General features: G+C 37.6%; 1 protein-coding gene across 2 annotated transcripts in view; it reads right to left on the reverse strand.

Annotated features, from left to right (window-relative positions):
- Window positions 1-25,873, reverse strand: part of stx17 (syntaxin 17) — a 98,224-nt gene that overhangs the window by 57,055 nt on the left and 15,296 nt on the right. Inside the window, exon 2 of one of the 2 annotated variants that reach the window (XM_028817402.2) lies at window positions 19,574-19,765. In XM_028817402.2, coding sequence (XP_028673235.1) covers window positions 19,574-19,696 — 123 coding nt within the window. In that variant the 5' untranslated portion in view covers window positions 19,697-19,765. The remainder of the gene's footprint in view (window positions 1-19,573; window positions 19,766-25,873) is intronic. The other variant, XM_028817403.2, reaches the window with a different exon arrangement.

Consider the following 25,873-nt stretch of genomic DNA (forward strand, 5'->3'; position numbering starts at 1 on the left):
GCGACATTGTCAAATATTTTCCTGGCCAGCAAGATAAACATATTTTTTTCCCAGCACCCCATGATGTTTTGTCAGGCCAGCGTGATATGAATAGACCTGCAACAGCCATTCACAGAACTTTCATTCATGCATACTATAAGCATAATCCACTTTACATTTAAGTCACTGTCCAATCTGATGCATACATGAAGGGGTAGATTGATAGATTAAAAAAAAAAATTCACTGTATTTTCATTTGAGGGTTACATTAGTTAACCGCAAAAAGATTATGAAAATACTTTGTTGTTCTACAAAGATTAATTAAATATTGCGTCTTCACTGCTAGGTTAAGCATGTTATCCATGTTACTACGTAGCACAGATTAGGTACAAACAGGCACATCTTCCAGAGCACATAATGCTCAAACCTCGTTTCACAGGCTCTCCGAGTGTGCAGGTATGCATGTATAATTGGTCAGTACTCCAAAGCTCAAACAGGGAAGTGCTGGTACAAGAGTACAACAAACCAACTTTAGGAGCAAGATCCGCAAAATCAGAAAATATATGAGAATGAGACCCTGTGAAGTAATAAGAATTAATAACAAAAGTTTTATTACTATTTACAAGGTGTTTGTCTTTTTTATGGAAGATAAAAGTGAGAAGGATCTGCTCAGACAGATCAGAAACAAAAGACGTGCCAGGTGTGTTCTATGTAAAGTATCTGCAAAAATCCTTTCTACTTTGTTCTTCCGTCAACAAAATAGAACTGCCTCATAAATAATAGTAATACCAACAGTAACACATTTTTTGTTACGATTGTAATTTCTTTACAGGATTTAAGGTTTGTTGCGTATTATGTACTCTGCGCCAGACCTAGCCGCCAGGACTTGAAGATCAGTCTGCACAACCAGCGAGGCACAGCCAATCTGTGCCTTGAATATTGGAACTCTGTGAGCACACCGATATATTATATATGTAACTTATGGCTAATTTGTGGCCATTTGTAGTATTTTATTTGTGGTTATCGTTCCATCTGTGTCGTTTGTTATTTGAGGGACAGTGGTTTAGCTGTACTGCCTCACAGCTCAGGTCACATTTTTGGCCACAATAATTGGTCCATCCATTTAATAACCTGCTTATACAGCCGAGGGACACAAACAGCAGGAAACTATTCCCATAGCAATGGATGTAAGACAGGAACCAATCTTAGAAAGAGTGCCTGTTCATCAAAAGGTACACGCATACTTATGCATACATCTAGACTCCCTTATACTAGGCTAAGTTATACATGTTGATTAAGTTAACATACACATCTTCGGGATCTACATCAAACTAAATATCGATAATGTTCAGATTCTTTGCAATCTACATACTATGACTGAAATTTTTTGCTAAAGCAAAACATAAATTCAGATGGAATGACTAGAAGATTCCTAAAATGTTCTAAGCTTCCAATAGTCTATATAAAATATTTGCCCACTCTCATAATATGTAAGCTTCCCCACAACCCACTGATTTATATAGTCATTTATGATTATGGCAAAATACCAAAAAGATGTGACACTGGTTTTGATATAATCTACTCTGAGTTACCATTCCAATGACTGAGTTGATAGCCTGACTGCTGCCAAATGACCAGGAAAAGAAAGGGGAAAAAACAGAAAGACATTTTGCAACAGTTTATCAAATATCTTTTGTAGCCAGTCGTCTTTGATTTTTTTGTTTTGGAAATTTTTCCCCCTTCTTCCTTACAGATGACTTCTAGCTGTGAGATATTCTTGAGCTGTCTTGCGTGTACAACATGTTTAAGATCTACCCACAGACTTTCAACAATATTCAAGTCTGAGGACTGTGAAAGCCATCAGAAACCGTCACCTTGGATTTATTGAGGTACAGTGGAACCTCGGTTCACTAACGTCTCGGTACACGTACAACTCGGTTTACGACCAAAAAGTTCGCCAAACTTTTGCCTCGGGTCACGACCACACACTCGGTATACGAAGAAGCCAGGTTCCCTTTCGGTTTGTACATGTTCAGTCTCTCCCTGTGCATTTCCTGTGCAGCGAGCAAGAGAGAGAGCGAGAGAGCGCGACAGACACACACACACACACACACACACACACACACACACACACACACACACACACACACAGGCAGCACGAGAGACAGAGGCACACACACAGGCAGCGCTAGACAGAGAGAGCTGCACACACACACACAGGCGCTCCAGGCTCGCAAAAGAGAGACGCACCCACACACACAGGCCCGGGAGAGAGAGGCGCGCACACACACTGGAGCAGAGACACACACACATGAGCGGCTCCAGGCTTGCAAAAGAAAGACGCACGCACACACACACAGGCGAGAGAGAGCGAGCGAGGGACGCATAAGGTAGAGAAGGCTTGTTTTTGTTTTCAGTTCTATTTACAGTGATCGGTTCGTAGCCTGCAATGTTTACTTTTCTTAGTGGTTTATTAAATTACGGATATTTCAAATGTAAATTTTTTCCCCTGTGCTTAAAACTCATTAAAAAAAGTGTTTTTAGCGAGCGGTTCCTAGCACTATAGCGCGAACTATTGCAGTGTTACTTTTCTCTGTTGTTCAAGGTTTTCTCAGTGTTATTCAATGTTTTTACATTTAGTTTACCATTACGCTGTGCATTCTATGGTATAGTTAACTATATTTGTGCTTAAAAACTAATATATTATATATATATATATATATTATATATATATATACATACATACATATACACATACAGTTCGTACGGTCTGGAACGGATTAATTGTATTTACATACAATCCTATGGGAGAAATTGCTTCGGTTCACGACCAACTCGGTTTACGACCAGAGTTTTGTAACGAATTATGGTCGGGAACAGAGGTTCCACTGTATTTGATCGTAGATTTTGAATCATGTTTTAGATCATCATCTTGTTGTAGAAGCCATCTTTTTTGTCAGTTTCAGCTTTCGGACTGACATTCTTCTCAAGGATATATTGATATTTAGTGGAATCCATTTTTCCTTGTACTTGCAAATGTTCCAGTGCGATTCTAGCTGCCACACAACTCCAAAGTGTAACAGATCAAACTCCATACTTAACAGCAAGGTGTCATTTTTGAAATGCAGATTTATTTTTTCCCCAAACAAACCTTGTATGGTTGTGGCCAAACAGCTTGATTTTAACTTCATCTGTTCACACTACATATGTAGATGTTACAATTTTTTTTTTGTGATGAGATCACATGTACGGCTTCCTTCCATTGGCTCTTCCAAGGCAGCTATGACCATATAAGTAATACTGCACAGTATAGCTAAACCTGCCTAGAGTTGGAGACTCGCATAGCAGGTTTATTTAACTTTTAAACTTTAAGACAACCTGCTTCTTTCAATCAAGGCATATACTCTTTAAGCAATGAGAATTTTTTTTTGTGGGCATACTCCAAATTCGGTATATTAATAAATCAATCCAGAACTCAAACTCACAACATATGACTTACGACATGTTTTATTTTCCTTATATTTATTTCATATATTATTTTGTTTGTGTGTGCAGTTATTTTTAATTTACTGTGTAAAATACATTGTACTTCTATTTAGTATAAAATATGCCATATACATATTACTTTTATAACACAGGTCTACAAAAAAAATTTTCTTTTCAGGTGCCAAGGTTTTTTGAATGGATTTAGGGTATTTTGAGGGTGCTGAAGCCAGAATTCAACTGTGAATTTGCAGATAAAAGAAGTCGGCTACAGTATAAGTTTGTCAACCCAGTCTTGGTTTATACCCAAAAAGTTCTGTCTTAATAAGTATATAAATACAAGTAAAAATTATGACTTCATCAAGAAGAGCCAGCATCAACAATCCTGATGTATTCTGCTACATCTGTGGAGAGTGCATGGTTGAAAAACAAAGAAGAAATATCACAGACTGTGCATCGAGTATACCTGGCTTATTTTGGAGTACAGCTTGGAGACCAGGATAAGTCTTGGGCTCCACATATGGTTTGCAAAACATGTGTGGAGCACCTACGACAGTGTACAAAAGGTGAAAGAAAAAGTTTAAACTTTGGTGTGCCAATGGTATGGAGAGAACCGACAAACCACCATGACGATTGTTATTTTTGTGTTGTAAAGATTAAAGGCTTTAATCATTACAAGAAAGCTCGGTGGGATTATCTTGATTTGGAATCAGCAAGATGACCCTATTCCACATGGCAATGACGTTCCCATACCAGTGTTTACCAGACTACCAAACCAGCCACTGTCAGACTCTGAAGAGAGGCAGGGATTGGAGTGTATGGCAGGTAGTAGCAGTGGAAGTGAATTTGAGGGAAGCTCTTCGACGCCTCAACCATTAAGCCAACAAGAACTCAATGACCTGATCTGAGACTTTCATATCTGTCCAAGCAAGCATCTGAACTTTTAGCGTCCAGACTTAATGAACGAAATCTTATATTACAGCCTATCGGACAAGAGAAGAGAGGCTTCTCCCATATTTCAAACAAGAGGAAGAACTTGTATACTGCAATGATATCCCAGGAATCGTACTTCAAATGGGATTAACAGAATATCGACCAGAAGACTGGCGGCTTTTTATAGACGGCTCCATTAGAAGCTTGAAATGTGTTCTCTTGCACAATGGTAACCATTATGCATCTCTTCCCATTGCTCACTCAACAAAACTTAAAGAAGAATATGAAAATGCAAAAAATCGTATTACAGAAAATCCGTTATCATGAACATCAGTGGTCGGACAGCAATCTGGATACACAAAATACCCATGCTTCATGTGCCTCTGGGATACCAGGGCAAAGCAAGATCATTGGACAAAAGTGTCATGGCCTACATGGGAAGAAATGATTGTTGGCACTGCGAATATCATCAACAAGCTGCTGGTGGACAAGAACAAAATCATCCCCCCACCACTTCATATTAAGCTAGGACTGATGAAGCAATTTGTTAGGGCTTTGGACAAAACGGGTAATTGCTTCAAATACATTTGTAGATCATTCCCTGGACTGAGCATGGAAAAACTAAAAGCTGGAATCTTTGATGGTCCTCAGATTTGTAAACTCATGAACGATTCCAATTTTACCAAAGGCATGAATGACAATGAGGCTTCGGCCTGGAAGAGTTTTGTCTCTGTTGTGAAGAACTACTTGGGTAATCACAGAGAAGACAACTATGAAGAATTGCTGCAAGATATGCTTGCTAACTTCAGAAATTTGGGAGTTAATATGATCATTAAGATGCATCTCCATAGCCATTTAAACAGATTTCCAGATAACCTTGGAGACTTCAGCGAGGAACAAGACGAGAGGTTCCACCAGGATATGAAGGTGATGGAGGAGAGATATCAAGGTAGATGGGACATACACATGATGGCAGACTACTGTTGTCCTGATGACACACATTAAAGGAAATCGCATAAACAGCGTTTTTTGAAGCATTGACATTAATAACAATAACTAATTAATATTGTATTAATTAATCAAATCATACATAACTTTTTTCCTGTCACTGTTAGATATTTTTAATTTCTTTTTTGTATGATGTTAGACTGTTTACTTACTAGTTGTAACTAAAATAAAAATATTCTTGCAATTCTGAATGCTTTTCAAATGTGTTGTATTAATTAATTAATTATTAAATATCGCAGAAACTAGAGCCAATCTGGCAAAACCAAAGTCATATTCTTAATCAGCACCATAAACTTAATATAAAACCATTCAGAGATTGTTGGCACCAAAATCACTGTATATCAGTGTAATGAATGATAATGCAAATAAGCTCTGATAGTCAATAGTTTCAAATACCGTCTAATGAACAGATAACATTATACAATATTTCTGTTAATGGGAAATAACTGCCTTTGTCATGTTGAGGTCTGGCCACAGACAACTGCCTTACAGTAATTCTTTGAGGTGAATGTGACTAATTCACATTCTGCACTCCATGTCTTTGTGCACATAGTTTAACATCTCTACAATCTTCAGGTGAGCCTTGCATTAAATGCTCGCTTCTCTCAAGGTGAGCAACTGTATTGCAGCAACGTGACTAGTCAGAGGAGCCTCTTCACAAAATTTGTGAACCATTTCAGTGGTACACTCGAGAGTGAGGAGTGTCAATCATAAAAAAATTTAAAAGACAGTTGCCAGCAGAAGCATGATTTGTAATTCACTGCACATATTCCCACAAGAACATTCCATTTACCGATAATGAGAGGAGGTATGGTGTGTGCTATGGGACCTGTTATTTAGCATCACTATTAAGACAAGTCTAATTCGGAGTATCTTTAATAAGGACAGTAGAGTTTCTATTGACGACAAATACATCAAAATAAATCAAAAATAAAACAAGTGTGATCTTTTTATTCTATTTATGTGTACTAATAAAGCTGCATGCTTGTATGTATTGTGGAAAGCAGCCCGGACACAGACAGGTGGACACCGCTGGTTTGCACCCAAACACAAGTTTATTCATATTATTTACATTATTTACAATGAAGCACACAACCCAGTGCTCCTGCACCAATCACCCTCAGCTGAGGCCTTTTCCTTAATGCCTTTCTTCTGGCCACCTCCACTCCTCTCCACCAGGCTTTGTCCTCTTCCACCCAACTCCAGCTATCGAATGAAGGGAGGCGGCCCCTTTTATCTTCACCCGGAAGTGCTCCAGGTGCCTCGCAATGATCTTCTGCCAGCACTCCCTGGTGTGCCGGAAGTGCTGGCCGTGCACCCAGAAGCACTCCGGGTGTCCCTGGTCTTTGTCCCCCCCAGCACTTCCGGGTGTGGCGGAAGTGCTGAGGACCAGGGCTCTCTTGGCATCTGGGTGCCCCCTGGCGGTGACCACGGGCCCCTATAGGGTTGAGCTTCTAAGCTCTGTTCCCGTGGTCCCCAAAGCCACCAGGGTGGTCGCCCCTCATGGTCTGGAGGAGGCGTAATCCCTCCTCCGGTCATTCCGGCTGGGAACTACCCCCAGCCGCTTGCCACAGAACTTTCAAATGATTTATAAAGTTGAAATTTGGCACACAGCTGTGTAATGCCAACACCTTGATGGGAATAATCCAAAATTCATGATAAGTCCCATAGGAATCCTGAGGGGGATTGGGATTGAATTAACCTGTTTACAAATGTGTTAGAATCTTGAAATTTGGCATGAGTATAGTATGTATATGCACTCCAGCTACCATAAAAAAAAAATACTCACACTGGTCCATTCTATCTGAAATAATGTGGTGCTGAGGTGTCACCCGTTGCATGGCTGCACTTATGTCCTAATCTGGGATCCTGAGTTGGTTTGTCATGTGATGGGTGCGGAAATGTGCTGTACCAGTTTGTGCTCCTAACCTCTCATAGTATGTATGTTTATTAATACATAATAAAGAACACAAAATTCACTACTAATAAGTAGTATTAATAAGTAGACGTCACTGTTCGCATCTCTGTGCACCACAGCCTCTGCCACTAGCCTACACCCAACAGGATCATCGGGCTAGAATGCACTCTGTGTCGTCATGCGACATGACTGACCGGCATAAAATATACTTTCACTAAAATCGTTCTCAGCACTTCAGAGGTGGTGGGATTACAGTCGAATGCTCCCATTGGCTCTGATCCCCAATATTATATCCACTTCAGCTACAGAGTATGTCACACACTGGATCTGTACCTACTATGATGGTTCTATAATTCATGTGTATGATAGCTTAAACACTAATAAAAATTTTAATATCACTGATGAATAATTCAGTTTTCTTTATGATTTATTTCAGTACAAACTTCCCTTTGTTTATGAAGATGTTCAACAACAGCAAATTGGGACATATTGTGGTGTTTTTTCGATTGCATTTGCAGTTTGTATTGCCTAATCAAACATTTGACATTTCTTCAATGCAAAATCACCTAAAACTCATTTTTGATAATAAACAATTACTTCCATTCTCTGTGGAAAAGCAATCTTCTGATGAGATAAAGAAACAGGGTAGACCAATAAAAATTCAGAGGTAAACTAAAGATACTGTATGAAAATGAAGCTTCTAGAAAGAATTTGGAAAGCCTTTCTGAAACTTGAGAAAAAGTTCAAGAAAGATGGAATAAGGTTCGTAACAGTGTTTCTCATAATAGAACTGCCTAATCTGAAGAAGAAAGGGACGCTAGATTAAAAGAATAAGCTCAATCTCTAAAAAGAGACGATCAAAAGAATGAGAAAGAAATGGAAGCTAAATTAGAAAGAATGCATTCAACCGCTAAAAAGAGACAATCAAAAGAATCTGAGGAAGAAAGGGACGCTAGATTACAAAAAATGCAGTCAATCGCTGAAAGGAGGAGGTTAAACGAATCTCAGGAAGACAGAACTGCTAGGTTGAAAAATATACACTCAAAAGCAGCACCAAGACCTGGAGTTGTAAGGAAAATTCTGCTTTTAAATATAATCCATCTAACACTGTATGAAACCGACACTAATATAGTGACTTGGGTCCATGTCAACAATATGTTTTCACCGTAAAGCTCTTAGATGGAAAGGACAGAGTTTGGGCATATGCTGTAATAAGAGTATAAAGTCAGACTGGAATCACTGAGAGATCCTCCACAACCAATTAAAGGGCATCTTATCGGTACAGATTCTAGAACAAAAATGTTTCTTTCCTCAGTTACAAATTATAATAATGCCTTTCAAATTACTTTGTTTGGTGCAACAGATGTTGTATCAGAAGGTAATTACATACTTTAAAATTCAGGGTCAGGTTTACCATTTAGTTGGTTCATTTTTCCTTGAAGCTAATGAAGAGCCAAAATTCCTCCAGTTGTATTTTATGGGCGATGACAACAAGTAAGCAACATTAAGATATAATGATTATCCAGGTCCTAACTTAAGTGTCGTGCAAGTTTTACAAAAGATTTTACACTTTGAAAATAGGTTTAAAACAGCTATTAGAAAAGTATACGTAAAATGAAAATAACAATTTCAAAGTTATTTTTTTTTTGCTGACAAAATACCCAGCAAGAATCATAAGGGACAGTACAATACACCGATCAATAATGAAGTTGCTGTATTAATAGTGGGCCATGATTTTCAAAACAGAAATATTATTTTGCAGTCAAAAAGTAATCAACTTCAACAAATATCTGAAATTCACAGATCTTATGATGCTCTTCAATATCCTCTGATGTTTCCATAAGGAGAAGATGGATGTCATTCCAAAAAAAAAAATTAATTAATCAGAAACAGTTTCAGCAATGAATTTCTGTGCCTTTCGTATCATGGCTAGAGAAAATTAAATTAACCACTTGCAGCTCTGCAATCAATATTTAGTTGATTATGTATGCAAAAATAGAATCAGAACGTCTTTCCTTTATCAACAATAACCAAAAGAAACTTAGTGTAGGTAATTACATTCATCTTAAGGATGCAATAAACAGTGATGGAGACATTCAAAATTTGAGGCAATTGGTTATTTTGCCTTCATCCTTTACAGGAAGCCCACATTATATGTACAAATAGACTCAGGATGCAACAATGTATGTAAGGAAATTCAGTAGACCAGATTTTATTGTAACTTTCACAACCAATCCTAAATGGCCAGAAATAACTGACATGCTATTAGAGGGTCAACAAGTTCACAATAGGTATGACACTATTAGCAGAGTTTTAAATTTAAAGGTTGAAAAAAGTAATGAATTTGTTAACCAAAAAAAAAAAATCTGTGGCACAGCGATTTGCTATATGCATTCAAATGAGTGGCAAAAACGCTTGCCTTATGTACACATATTGCTGTGGCTGGAAAAAAAAATGATGTCTAATGAAATAGATTCATTCATCAGTGTGGAATTTCAAGGCAAACATCAAGACTCATTAATGTTTTCTGTTATCAAATCCAATATGGTTCATGGTCCATGCAGCTTACTAAACCTTATATCGCTTTGCATGAAAGATGGTAAGTGTTCAAAGTGGTATCCCAAGCCTTTTGTAAGTGAGACAGTAACTGGAGAAGATGGATATGCTTCATACAAACAGCGATCACCTTAAGAGGGAGATTGACTTGCTGAAATTAAAGTAGGCAGAATGGATGTGACTACTGACAATCGATGGGTAGTACCATATATTGTCCTCTTTTATGCAAAACTTTTAATGCTCACATTAACTTCAAGTTTTGTAATTCAGTTAAATCGATTAAATATATCTGTAAATATGTAAACAAAAGTAACTGATCAAGCTACATTTGCTATTGTTATTAAAGAACTGGGGGCTTCGGTTGCCCACCCCCTCGCCTGCGCTATGCGCCAACCACTTCACGTCTCTGCCGCTCACATTGTGAAGAGAGGTGCTGAACACACCCCAAGGAGACGCGACCACTCCCTCAACACCCCATCTGAAATGGTGATACAATGGGAAACAGTTTTTTTTTTACCTCCTCTTTGCTCGATCAGCTGCTGGATTGCTGCTGCTGCCGTACCACAGGATCTGCATTTTGCATGGCGCACTTCTGTTATATCACCTATGTCCATATATTTGATTTCTTTCCGCTTTTACCTTTTCATCAATATCGCATTGAATTTTGATTCCGTGTTTGGAATTACATCATGACAACGCAACATATAACTTCCCGTGAGTGAATATCGTTTCTTTCTCTCTACAAGAAATGTGTGCGACATAACCACACAGGACTTTTCCAAATCTCTTTGCATAAGCTCTTGTGTTCACGGGGCTTCCGGCCCCGGGTGTGGTTACATCGACTGATACGAAGATTCATCTTGTGAGACGTGAAAGTGGCTCTGAGACAATCACGTCTCGTCTCCTTCCAAGATTTTTTTTATAATTGAAAGAAATGATGAGGTGCACCAGTACCAAATAGGGAGTTGTGTAAGTTCTTCTGAAGCTGCGTGGTGGATTTTATTTTTCCCTATTCATAAAAGATACCCTCCTGTTGTATACTTTGGTGTTCATTTAGAAAATGGTCAGTGTGTTTATTTTACAACAAGTAACATTTCAGAACGAATCAATGAACCACTTATTACCATCCTTAAAGCATTTTTTGAATTATGTTCAAGGGCCAATTTTGCTAAGACTTTGATATACAACGAAGAACCATTTTATAATACATTGAACGGGAAAACATTTCAAAGAAGCAGGGATCGCCAGTAGTAGGATTTTCGGATGTCAGGAAAAGCAATGCTCCTAGTTGTGTGTATGCTGCCCATCCAAATAATACAGAATGTTATTATTTACATGTCCTGTTATACAATGTTAGCTGCAATAGCTGTAGTGTCCTCTGGTATTACTGCCACTTTATTGGAAGGGGGGACAACCGCTCATTCAGCTTTTAGGTTGTCATTACACCTTACTTACAGTGAAGCTCCTGTGTGTAATGTCAAGAAAGGGACTACTCTAGCTCACTTTTAAAAGATTGTGTGGTTATCATTTGGAATGACTGTACTATGTCCCACAAAGGGGAATACAAGCTCTGAACAGAACAAAGTACCTGCTCGACCAAATGGTAGACCATTTAAATGACGACCCCCCTTAAAATGCACTGCATGTTGCGTTACAATACTGGGCTGGACATTCAGTTCCATGCTTGGAGAGCATGCAGTACTCAGAAAATACACCAGATGGTGCTATGGTGCGAAGACAGAGGCACCGCTTCAGCGAGCTCAATCGTAGACGAAGAATTTTGAAGACTCCCTCCAAATTGTCGCATACACCGTAAGCGGCTTCGAAAGTAAGCAGATATTTTCGATGAAATATAAATTCAGAGGGGTTATTTAAGCGAATGGTTGACAATAAACCCCCTTACAAAAAACTCATGATGCAGGAATTTTTTTAAAAACGCTGTGCCAAATGGTAAAGATGCCCATTTATGGGTAATTATTGTACTACAAATGCTACCAAAAATATCTACGGATAGCAGTGTTTTCTGTTCATTCTGTTCATTTAAATGTAGTGCTATTTCATTACATTTCCTCTAATTTTACAATGTAATCACTGAATTCATTATAATATAATGCAATATAGGGCGGCACGGTGACGCAGTGGGTAGCGCTGCTGCCTTGCAGTTGGGAGACCTGGGTTCGATTCCCGGGTCCTCCCTGCGTGGAGTTTGCATGTTCTCCCCGTGTCTGCGTGGGTTTCCTCCGGGCGTTCCGGTTTCCTCCCACAATCCAAAAACATGCAGGTTAGGTGGATTGGTGATTCTAAATTGGCCCTAGTGTGTGCTTGGTGTGTGGGTGTGTTTGTGTGTGTCCTGTGGTGGGTTGGCACCCTGCCTGGGATTGGTTCCCTGCCTTGTGCCCTGTGTTGGCTGGGATTGGCTCCAGCAGACCCCCGTGACCCTGTTTGGATTCAGCAGGTTGGAAAATGGATGGATGGATGGATAATGCAATATAATAATTATTGCAATATTTTAGATAGATATTTCATGAAAAGCATCTCAGTGTGTGTTGTTTATATATTATGTAGATGGGCACCAGGACATTCTATGGCAAAAGGCCATGCCCTAAACTGGCACTAGTACCTGAAAACCTTGCTCTGTCTGATGCTGAAGGGTGCAGTGACAGTGCCAATGACAGAATAGCAGACACAGATTTCCATCCCACACGGGCACATCACTCTGATGCTGATGATTTTACGTCCTTGGATGATGATGAAGACCACGATGTTGAACCACCACCACCACCAAAAAAAAAAAAGAAAATGGCTAACAAAAGGTAAAAACTGTCTAAAAACAGTACAACAGAGCCAGAAGAGGAATGCAAGTTAGATCATAGAAGGCCACCATGGAAAAAGCAGGACATTGAGTCAATACCTGTGCCAGATTCCACATTTGATCCCCCAGATGAAATTGAAACACCACTGCAGTACTTCAAGAAGATGTTCACTAATGAGGTGGTTCAACATATTTCTAACCACACTAATTTGTACTCTGCCCAGAAGTTTGGAGATCCCATACAAACCACCTCTCATGAAATTGAATCTTTCCTGGCCATTCTGTTGTACATGGGAGTTTTCGAATGCCCATTCATAGACGATTACTGGCATCATCTGTCACGGTACAACCTTGTAGCTGATATTATGCCCATCAAAAGGTTCAAGTTGTTAGGCAAACTTGTTCACTTCACTGACAATGAGCAGTGTGAAGGCAGCCAGGATCGGTTTTATAAAATCCGCTCTCTGTTTGAAATGCTGAGGAAGCAGCGTCTCCTTATTCCATCCACTTACAGGCAGAGTGTAGATGAAGTAATGGTGGCATACAAAGGCACACGGGCAGGGAATATGCATCAGTACATTGCCAATAAACAAGATAAATGGGGTTTCAAAGTCTTCTGTCGGGCCAGTTCCTGTGGCATTGTACATGATTGCTTACTTTATCAAGGGAAATCCACATTTTTCAATGTTGACCTGAGTGAGGAGGAGCAGATGTTACTTCTGGGGGCCAAAGTGGTGACATCACTGTGCAAAACTATAACAGCACCATGTCTGTCTGTTGTGTTTTGTGACAACTATTTTACCAGTTTTGGGTTGTTCCAGAGGCTGAAATCCACTCTGGGAATCAGCTGCATTGGTGCAGTGCGGACAAACCGCATTAGTGGAGCTCCACTGATGCCAGATAAAGAGCTGGTGAAGAAAGGTCGTGGAGCATGCGACTACAGGTCCAGTGATGGGATGATCGCGGTGAAATGGGTGGACAACAAGTGCTTCACCCTACTAAGCAATGCCTGTGGAGTTGAGCCTTTATCCATTTTGAAGTGGTGGAGCAAGGAGGCTCGTTCAAAGATCAGTGTTTCATGCCCATTCCTCATCAAAGCCTACAATGAACACATGGGAGGCACTGACATATCTGATAGGCTTGTGCACCTATACAAGACCCCCGTGAAATCAAGGCAGTGATATTTTCCGCTGTTTGGTTACATACTTGACCTTGCCGTGTCCAATTCCTGGCTTCTTTACAAGAGGGAATGTCAGCTGCTACATGAGAAGTCAATGCCTCTGAAAAATTTTCGTTTTGTGTATTGCTGGAAGTCTCAAGCTCATCAACAAGCCCCAAATTGGCAGGCCACCATCTTCCTCGCCTCCTGCTGAGGAACCAAAGAGCGCCAATGCAAGATCATCCCAACCAACGCCAGATGTGCGATTTGACAACGTTGCACATTGGCCCATCCATTCTGACAATCGAGGGAGATTGTCAGAGTGGATCGAACAAATCGAACCAAAACTGTTTCTTCATATACCACCAGAAAAAATTAAATACTATTCAGAAAGGTGAGTTATGGAAACACTAAAGCTACATTACATAAAACAATTGAGTTTTTTCAGTTTCACTTCTCAAGACACAAACTCTCTTTCTTCCCCCCACACAGGCTGAAGCACCATGTTCAGCAGCACGCTCTGATGTGTGAAAGGCTGCTCTGTTTCTGTTTTATGGTTTTATAGACCTGTTTTCATGTTGATATTGTTATTAATTTTGTTAAAATTTGTTTAATATATTTGTTTCACAATAAAACAAAAAAAACAAAAGAAAAACACAAAGATGTTGCTTTGATATTGTTGGAAACATTTAATAAATGTTACTTTTACTTTTACCTTTAATGGCTTCCGCTACCATTTGGTAGACCTCTGTAATTAACAAACTGCATGGTCAGTGTTTGAAAAAACTATTGATTTTTGTTTTTCTTGGCCTACAGACCTCAGAAATGATAAAAAATAATTTTTTCAATGCGTTTTTCAATTTTTGGATGTGCCACTTAAAAGGGTTAATTAAAGACATAAGAGACAATGTAAACTTAATGATTGGGAGAGTTCAGTTGAAGGGAGACCGTTTAGCTGGTACATTTTCACAACTGCTTTTGAAAACAGGCAACGGGCGTAATAAAAGAGACTTCTAATGGTGATATTGAAATTCTGAATAACCTTGGAAACTTAGTCAACTTCTTTGAAGAACTGGCCAAGAAAAATACCCAGATATTACAAATTTTCATAAAAAAGTGATTTGTGGTTATGTGAAAGAGCCATACTATCGCCTAAAAATTACACTGCTGATGAAATAATTACCTGCTTGACAAAATACATGGTAATAAAAAAAAAAAAAAAAATCTACTGATTCTGTTTAGATCATGAAGAAGCAGTTCATTTTCCTATTGAATTTTTGAATTCTCTAAATCCTCCCGGAATGGCTCCTAATAAACTGTTCCTTAAAGTTGGTACACTAATAATGCCATTACAAAATCTAAATGCTCCAAAACCACGTAACGGTACCCGTTTCAGAATGACTGCATTGCAATCAAATATTATCGAGGTCTCATTAATAACTGGCTGAGCAAAAGGTAAAAAAGCATTTATTCATTGGATTTCAATGATCCCCAGTGACTATCCCTTTGAATTCAAAAGACTAATTCCCTGAAAGAGCTTGCTTTGCTTTAACTATAAACAAAGCTCAAGGGAAAACTCTATTGGTTGCTGGCATTGATTTGCACAAATCTTGCCTTTCGCACAGCCAGTTTTATGTGGCATGTTCAAGAGTCAGTCAGAGAAACAATTTATACATTTTGGCTCCAACAAGACAAACTAAAAAAGTGTTATACTGTATAAAGAAGCTTTGAGAAAATTAATAAAACAACAATCATGTTTTGTTAAAACTGTATTTAATCCATTTGTATGTGCAGCGTAGCGTACGGGTCCTGTTAGTATTATCATAAATCTTTCTAATAATTAGTTAGAGTTTATAAAACTATTAAAACCCTATTAAAATTCAATGGGCCCACTTTCTGCAAACAAAATTTCCCACAGGTAACCACTGTATCACTTGATGCTGTTTTAGACTTTTTTGTACCTAAACACATGAATCTGGAATCTCTTGCCACTTTAAGTCCAAATATGATGCTACATGCCAGGTGGAGACATTCTCATACCTCACATGACACTACCTGAAATCACTTCTGTTTTGCCAATTAAAAGCTTAGTAGAAGTCTCAAGATTTGATGGGTGAGTTTCTAGTGGTTCAGTTGGTCTTAGCAGTCAAACCTATAATAACAAGCATGCCTTCCTTTAGAACAGGCGCTGTGCTTTTTCCAAGTAAACCACAAGGGAGCCGATTATTGCCACTTTTCACTCCCATTACTAAATATATCCTCCTAAGGTAGATAACACTAAAATGCAGAATTTATACATATACACGAAAAATTAAGTAGCCTCAAGAGAAACAATTCTCTCCTTTATTAACACAGATAGTCTGTGCAAAACTTAAGCTGAATGTTTAAATATGTATACAAATTTTAAAAATAAGATTCTTAAAACACAGAAATACAATCCGCAACATTAATTTCATTGCCAAAATAAACAATTTCAAAAGTTGCTGAAAATACCAGTAATCTTTAAATTGATAAACTGTGCTGCATATTTAAAATATATTTTCTTAAGCCCCATAACATTAAATTATTTTTTTTCAGGGATTTTTAATTGCAGACTTCATTAACAGTTTTGATTTTGAATTTAAGTTGTAGTGGCTGACCAATGTGTATGCTAGGCAACCAATGAAGTCCAATGCATGTACAATACAACGGACCACAACAGAATGAAAAAAGAAAAAAAAAAAAAAGGGGAAGGTATTGTGACTGAACTCACCATACCAAGAAGGCATTAGTACAGCTCTGGCTCTGTCAAGCAGCACATTACTGGCAGTCAGAAAAAAGGGAGAGCTCATTATCTGATTTTCTCATGTGACAAGATAAGCAACTGTAATTGTCAAGTTTGACATCCTCTCTGAAGTAGTTTAATATGATGCCTGTTTTAGCCTTCTCCTAAAACTAATAACATTTTCATCATAGCAAAAAAGGGTGGTATTTTCCCTGCATGTACCTAAAGAAGAATCATACATTACAGCACCACTTGGTGTATAAATTAAGTGAATTTAAAAATAATCACCTGTAGCACCTCACAATGTATAGTAACAGGTAATTTGCTAACTTACTCATGTAAAGACTTTGTAGGTATTATGAAATATTTAGAAGTGATCAACCATGCAGAACACCTTGTCAAATATTATATGAAACAATAAATATAGGAAAAAAAACATAGAAGGAACACAAACCTAAAGGAATAAAAAAAAAAAAAAAAAACAGAATAATGCCTCATTAAAGATCACAGCTATCAGGTTATAGTCCACTAGATAACTTTATCTGTTTATAGTAACAAGTAATAGTTTACTTATTTTAAAGAAATCTGGTCCTGATCAAAGCTTAAGTTATTTTTCAGCCCAGCTGCAGGCCCAGTTATACAAACATCTTGTTCTTTTAGATCTCAGCAATTCTTTTGACACAATTTGCCATAGTATACTGTTTAAGTGCCTGGTGATACTTTTCAGTGGATTCCCTCTTACTCTGGGTGTGCCCTTTAGTATACAGTATATGCTTGTTTTTTTCATGCACATCATTTAGGCTATCCTAAATGATACCTAGTATTTTGCTTGACTCTGTCTTCATTTGGGAAAACTGTTAATTTTGCCAGCACCACATTTCCTCCTCTATCCAGGTCCATACTTTGTTTACTCTGTACACAGCACTCCATTGATATAACGAAGAATTGCATTTTCCACAAAAACTTTAATCAAACAGAATTTTGCCTCAAGATTTCTCTTCCCTATTTCTTGAATCCATTCAACATATTGCTGTTTAGACTATATTACAGGCTTATAAAAATATTTTAGAAAAAAACAACTGATTACTAATACAAAGTTTGTTACATTATGTTCCCATTTGGCAAAACAAGCTCCAGAAGACTAGAGTCATATTCTAGTCTGGAGTTTGCAGATCCTCCCTATCTATATGAAATTTTCTTCTGGTACTCCAAACTTTCTCCCAAATCACAAAGAAGTGTATGTTAGTTTAATTAGGGACTGTGAATTAGGCCTGGCTGAGTGCAAGTGTGCTGGGAGATACTGTTGTCCCATCTAAGGTTGGTTCTTAATTTGCACAACGCACAACTGGCACCCTGCCCAGGATTGGTTCCCTGCCTTGTGCCCTGTGTTGGCTGGGATTGGCTCCAGCAGACCCCCGTGACCCTGTGTTCGGATTCAGCGGGTTGGAAAATGGATGGATGGATGGATGGACAACTGAAACAGTGACTTGCAGTACCCATAAATTAGATTAAGTGGATTTAGGAAATAGATACATGTTAATTGTATAAAAGGCAAAACACTGAACTCTTAGATAAATTGAAGTAGGAAAGAAAATGCTCAGGAAGTAAAAAGGAAACAATGACAGATTTCTCCTACAAAAATGTGTGTAGCCTTTGCTTTCAAGATGAAAAAAATGAGGAAAATGGAAAGACGGCTGGATGAACCTTCTTAAAATGTACCAACATATCTTTATTTTTAAAACTTAAAAACAAAGGCTAAAAAAAAGAATATCATTACAAAGAATCACCAGAACTGCAAGTTACAAAAAACAGTTAAGTCCTTACAAAACAAATCATATTAAGATCATGTCACAATATACAAGTTTTTCAGCAATTTTTTGTTGTAGCTTTTATTTGCATAATCTTAGTGAATCAGAGGCAGTAGGCGGCACGCTTCCATGACTGTCAATTGCCTAGTGTAACATACCCAGCGAATTACCCCAACTGGTCCATGACTTTCCCCGGCAAAATCAAACAAGCTTTGTGGGCATAAGAGTGACAACCAATGAATGTTTGTCCAACATGGGTGTTTTAAACCTCACAAGCAGAAAAGAAGCTCATCTGTCTGATGTCTCATTTTTTTCATACCAAAAGAGGATAGGGGTGGGATGGGGGGAGTGGTTCTGGAAGATGAGATTGTAGCTGAACTTGTTGTAGCTGTTAACTCTTCACAGTGCACAGGCTCCATCAGGCAGTACATTATTGGCTGTCACAAAAAGGCAAGAGCACAACTGTGGTGTATGGTCATCATGAAGTCATTAAATCTAACATGCCCTTCCAGCAACAAGATCAGCATGTGCAAGTGTAGAAGCTGTGCAACATTATATCAGCTTTAGAAATTTATGAGGCCAAGGTCTCCACTCTATAAATAAATGTAACTTAGCAAGGTTTATCAATTTTTCAGAAAAATACACTATTATTAACTTCCTGAATGCTTCATTCTAAATGAATGTCCACTAAGTCAACAGGTAATTATTCCAAAATCCCAGAACACAGACATTTTGCCACATCATATTAGCCACACATCTAGTAGTTATGTTTCATTAGAAAGCATAAAAAAATAAAGAATATTTATGATGATAAGGTATTTATTTTATTATGACCAGATGTAAGAAGTAGAATCAGGAATAAATCACAGGCCGAGCCAGGACAGTTGGCACAGCCACTGCAGAACACACAAACTTTTACCAGGCCAGGTTAAACTGACTAATCAACCTTATCCACATGTCTGTGAAATTGTAGGAAGTAAACCACAGTACACCAAGGAAAAATCACATGGACTCAACAAAAATGCTAAATTCCACTGAGTGACTAAGCTGGAATTGAGAATGCAGTCTTCTGGAGCAGTAAAGCAGCAGCACAAATAAAAGCACCACAATGCAACTTCCTCAACATAAAACAAGTAAACCAAAAATACAATACCTTTTCAATATTAATCTGATGCTTTTTCAGTCGTTCCAAATCAGTGGGAATTGCAACTTTTATAAACTTCTGAATGGGAAGCTCTAGACGACGAAGAGATAGTTTTTCCACATCACCTGCCATAATGCCAGGATGTCATGACAGATCCTCCAACATCTGTTCTTATCATTGGACTTTTCAAAAAGCTCTGTACTAGAGAAACAGGAACAGGAGGTGCAATCATAAGTCGAAAATACACTACAAATTGTAGTTAATAATGTAGTTATTGTTCAAACAGTCAAAAGAACTTAAGATAAAAAAAATTAAATGATTACAATGAAAAAATTAATTTATATAAAAAGGAAACGGACCATTCACTTTTAAATATTTTTCCTCTGCTAACTCACAATCAGTTATTATTATTATTATTAAAAAAAACTAAATTGTATACTCAATCAGTGCTGGAACCAAGCAAGACCACATAAACAAGAAAACCTGCCAAGCAAATCACATTCTATAATCTGGGTGTATAAATAGCTTGTTGATTTCGATTCTCACATTCTAGCAGTCATAAGGACACTAAGATTCACTCCATCCGAAGACAGTGATTTGTTTTAATTTATTGCGGGGACCCCAGGAACACACATAGCCTTGACCTGGCACACATACACTGGGACACTGATAAACGGCACAATGAATCGATAAATGAAGAATATATTAAACAAATAATGAAGAACAAAAACAATATTACACAAAAATGTGTACACAATAGCTTCCCCCAATTCTCTGACAGTGATAATTATTTGCATAATCTATGCAGTTAACAATTAAACACTAACAACAAAGTCCAACACAGTCCAGTACAGCAGAAGCAATTGACAACAGAGTTTGGAATAGAAAATGCTTGTGAAGAGCCCTATGAAGGAAATATAAAGTTTTGTCCTACCAGGTGCCCATTGCAGCATGAACATCTGATGTGATTGGGACTGCTCTGACACACGTACATGCAGGCACAGAACAGAACATACATCTAGACAAAACTGTAATTCACTGTAGTTGAAGCTATAATCCAATAGCATGTGTGATGCATAGAGACAATTAAAGACTGTTAATTGTCATCCATGCAGCATCTTTTTGACTCCTTTTTAAAGTATCTGCTTAATTAACCTTTTTCAGCAATCCCTGCACCCCTGAATCTGCCTAATAGCGTAATACTACCGGGACTGCTGGGAGCTACAGGCAATTTCAAGTACCATATATACTTGCGTCTAAGTTCTCCCACGGATAAGTCAGGGCTTGATTTTACCATATAATTTCAGGTATTTTTATAATGTCGGTCGTATTCTCAATCAGAACACAAAGTGCTTCTCATTAACTCAAGATGGACTTAAGACAATCCATGATTATGTGCTCTCTGGTGCTATTTAAGCAACCCCGAAAAACAATCATGGAGAACACCTATCATGCTCCAAAAACAGACAGATGAGAGTGTATCATCTACAGACAGAGTACCTGTGACTTTGAAGTGTGATGGTTATGAGATATACAATGTATTATGGAATAATTTAAAAAGTTTAGAGTTTTATTCAATTGTTGTAAGATGGTAAATGTAATAATGACACTGGCAGCCTTGAACAAGTTAAATAAGACATAATAATAGATTTATAACAAAACAAAAAGAAAAATGCTCTTGCTATTAAGAAAGCAAGAGAGGTGTCATGGCAACCCACAGCAGACTGATCCTTAAGTACGTTACCATTCTTAATTTTTGCATTGCAAAATTAAATGTTAATAGCTCTATTCCAATTAAAAGTTTCCTTTGAATTGCCAAGCTTGATTGTAAATGTACTAGTTGGTGAATGTCACACTTCAAAAATACTTTTAAAAATTATTTATTCAGTAGCAATGTGAAGCACATTTGGCAGATTATATACAAGAACGTATATCAGAATTATAAGAATACATATAGCTTTGCATTTAGCATCCAAACAGAGAGCTGCTAATTCTTCAACTGGTGGAGGGGAAAAATTGAATGTAACTGCTGCTGAGGAATTTTATCTCATCAAAATGGCTGATTACATTATAGGACTGGCCATACAGGAGTTGCGCAATATGACAATACTAGAAAAGCACAGAACAAACAAACTTATCAAATGGTATGGTACCAGCATTTCATGATTTTTGGTTCCAGAAGCAAACATTGGCTTTTCTCTTAATCCCCCAACACTCCAACTCCCTTTGACATTTGCTACTGAAATTGTGGAAAATTATCCGTCTTGTACACTTCACAAAACAAAACTACAGGATTTGACACAATCAAGAAGAAAAAAATATATAAAGCTATCCTCTAGATGACAGCACTGTTACTAGGTAAATATATATGCAGCTACAAATGATCTCATACATCAGGCCTTGACAGGCTCAATGCCACACAAGTTAACTCGGACCTTGTGCTAAAAGTGTTAAAAGGACTCAAAATAGTAAAAGGATTTACCTCTGCAACGATTCTATAGAATGATTTGTATTTTACATAATGAGCTTGGAATTACTGTTAATCGCACATGAGACTCAAAGAGATTTCATCTCTTTGCATATATCTTTCAAAAATATAATGTTTAAGAAATTAGAAATTAATATAGCTGTTGGTTCTGGAGGACCTAAAACTAACAACAGAACATCAATCAATGCACTTTGTACAACAATAGAACTGGAATCTACAGTTTATGAAAGCTATCAAGCCACTATGAGCCTATCTGGGCCATGTTTTTAACTACACGATATTGTGAAGTGTTGTTAAAAAGCGTGCAATTGATGTAGTCTACTAACACATGTAAGTATACTCTTATTTCTGTTATATTTGAATATGATTCATCCATCCATCCATTTTCCAACCCGCTGAATCCGAACACAGGGTCACGGGGGTCTGCTGGAGCCAATCCCAGCCAACACAGGGCACAAGGCAGGAACCAATCCCGGGCAGGGTGCCAACCCACCGCAGGACACACACAAACACACCCACACACCAAGCACACACTAGGGCCAATTTAGAATCGCCAATCCACCTAACCTGCATGTCTTTGGACTGTGGGAGGAAACTGGAGCGCCCGGAGGAAACCCACGCAGACATGGGGAGAACATGCAAACTCCACGCAGGGAGGACCCGGGAAGCGAACCCGGGTCCCCAGGTCTCCCAACTGCGAGGCAGCAGCGCTACCCACTGCGCCACCGTGCCGCCCAATATGATTCACCATAACAAAAAAATTCAAAATACAGAAATGTGACATGACTCTTCGAAGTAATTAAAAAAAATGTTTTTTAATTCCCAAATCAGTCAACTAAGTCCCTGAATGCAGCTGTAACACCACGCAAACATATTTTATCTTGTTAGAATGTCCTAATGAACAAGAGATATAAAGATATATTGTATTTTCTTTAGAGTCTTTTTAAATTGGTATTTATCTCTTTCCTTTGCTTGCTGGCCTCGGCTTAGTAAAATTTATGTTTTTACAGTAAAATGGTAAACTATAAACAGTCTATAACTTTGTGCATATTTAAATATTAATGTTCTTTTGTGCTTTTCACTTCTTATTGTGTTTTCTCCCAGGTTAAGTTTTATTTAAACTATGTTTGTAAATGTAAACAGTATACTTTTGAAGATATCAGTACAAAAACGTGTTACAAGTACAGGTACAAACACCTTACTCTAAGCAACTATTTCTGCTAAGTGAGAAATCTTTAAAAGTTCTAAGATACCTGCTCTAGGCCAGAAGTGCTCGTTTCTTAATCCTGCTTTACCCTTCAGGGAATTCCCTAGTTTGAAAACCTACCCCCATCCTGAACTTCAATAACCAAGAGAAAGAGGGAAAACTTTTAAAAACTTAAAGGGATCTGGGCCAGATTAATAACACAAACCTTTTCTCTTATTTATTTAAGCAGACATCAAAATACAATGAAATATCCTAGGATAAGAAAAAATGTACAATGCCATAATTTGACTTCTTTACTAACTAATATACTATATGTAGTCTTAATGCTACAGTTAAAGTATCAGTGATACAAACAAGTCTCACAATACTGTAACCCTCTAACAGAGATATTTATCCAGTACTAATGTAAATCAAATTGTGCTCTAGAAACTGTAAAGGGAGACCCCTCCCCTGGTCGTCAATCAAACATATAGTATGTATATCAGTGCTCAAAAACAATCCCCATTTTATCAATCAAATATACAAGACGGGAGACTGACCACGCCACCCCGGCCTTCAATTTCATATACATGCAATTATAAAATGTTAAGGATTTGTCTAGGGTAGTGAAAATGCTACAGGCTGGCCAGCATTTACTGCTAGTTGATCTCAGTTGATTTCAGTGCTTAATCATTCATGAGCAATTTTGCATTTTTCATTTTATTTCACCTAAACCAGTATAATATTATTTAAACTTAATGCACTTACAAAATCCATTTTTCTTTTAAAAACAGAGGACATTTTTGGATGGGGCTTGAATCTTGTTTTGTGTTTTTTTATATATATATTTATTATATTTCTATTTTTCCTTTGTATTCTCGGTGTTCATTTTGAAATAAATCGTTCTACCATTTATTATGCTTGTCTGCCATTGTAATAATCTGGTTTTCAAAAATTAACTTTAATAAATTTAGATTTATTTCCTCTTTAAAACTTTCTTTTATTGGAAAAATAACATACATTTGGTTATTTTTTTTTGTTGCTGAGGAAAAATGAAAGTATTTTTAATAATAAAAAAATAAAAGGTGATGTGTGTTTTAGCAGCTGCTTTGCAGCCTAAAGGCTGCCTGATGAAAGGATCTCTTTTTGCTTATCTGGGAATTCCGAGAAGAAATCTTGGTGCTCTCTCTCATGTGCCATCTTATATTGTGTCAATTCTCCAAGATATCTTTTGCCGTTAGATGTATGCTGTACACTTAAATTTTATTCAAACTACAATGCCACAGAAAGAAAAGCATAATAATATAAACTCTTCTTACTAAGGAAACAATGTTAAAAATTCAGGCATATGCAGCTTCATTACTGTCACAATTTATCTACACTTTATGCTTACTTGAAGGCAAGAAGGACAAGAACCCTGTAACATAAACTGAAAATTCTTTACGGCCATTTGAGAGTAGTCATAAGAAACAGCACAAACTAGTTTTCAGTATCTTCTGGTGAGCCCATGAGGATATTGCTGCTCATTTCAATCAATTTCTTAATATGTCATAAATACAGTAAATGCTGTTAACTGACTTTATCATTTAATTATATGTCTTTGACTTCACTCTGTTTCTGGAGTCTTACAAATGATCAAATCTGGAGTCTCCATTATGAAATTCAGAAATACAGTATGATTACCGCTGTCAAGTCTTTTACAACAGAAGTGAATAGAGTCCCCACAATTTGTTGCTTCAGTTGAGTTGACTTGTTTATTAAGACATAAAAGTGTATTCTTTTGAATTGAAACAGGTAATGAGTAGCAATAATTACTAATAACGAGTATATTATAATAATTATTAGGGGTTTACAATTTTCATTTACTTATGCCATTCACTAAGTACAGTACTTCTTTTCATGTTTTACATTCGTTGCATGTAGTCCCTCTTTGATGTCTGCAGATGTGAATACATATGCAAAGCAGTGCATGAAGTGGATATATCATATGTGTTACTCCAATGTATTAACATGAGGGACATGGAACAGTAGCTTCAAGCATCGCAACACAATTTATAGGGTTTCCCCATTAGAAATTTAACTACCACTATATAAAACCAAAGTTTTTCCCTTAGAGTTTGCAGCAGCACGATCAAAGAAAGGGGGTGAGATAGTGGGGTTCTTATTTCAGCACTGCAAACAGAGGCTGGAGGTCGGTAGAATGGAATGGACAACTAAGATAAAACCCGGTACACATCTAAAAGTGCCGGTACTCAACAGCAAAAAACATTGCTTGCTAACCAGTAAGTACTGCATCTTCTTTGAGGTTCGCAGAACTTTCTCTTTCCTTTTCAGAACGTGATCATGTCTCTTTTATCCTGTCCAGAACACCACCCCATCTTCAATCATCCATCAATTCTGTTGTTCAGAAGTGCTATGCACATGGCCCGTCAATCACTTCTGCATCCTTAATGTGCATAAATTTCACCCTCCGTGCAGCACAAATTATGTAGGTTAGCATAATAATAATAAATATCAAAACACCTAATAATCTTTGAGATTTTAGTTTTCTATTAGGGGAGAAGGATTATCCCTAAATATTGATATATCAAAATTTTTTTCTTAGCAGACAGTTACTGCCCTAGATGTACTACAC

Source organism: Erpetoichthys calabaricus, chromosome 13 (assembly GCF_900747795.2).
Source record: "Erpetoichthys calabaricus chromosome 13, fErpCal1.3, whole genome shotgun sequence".
Taxonomy (NCBI): Eukaryota; Metazoa; Chordata; class Cladistia; order Polypteriformes; family Polypteridae; genus Erpetoichthys; species Erpetoichthys calabaricus.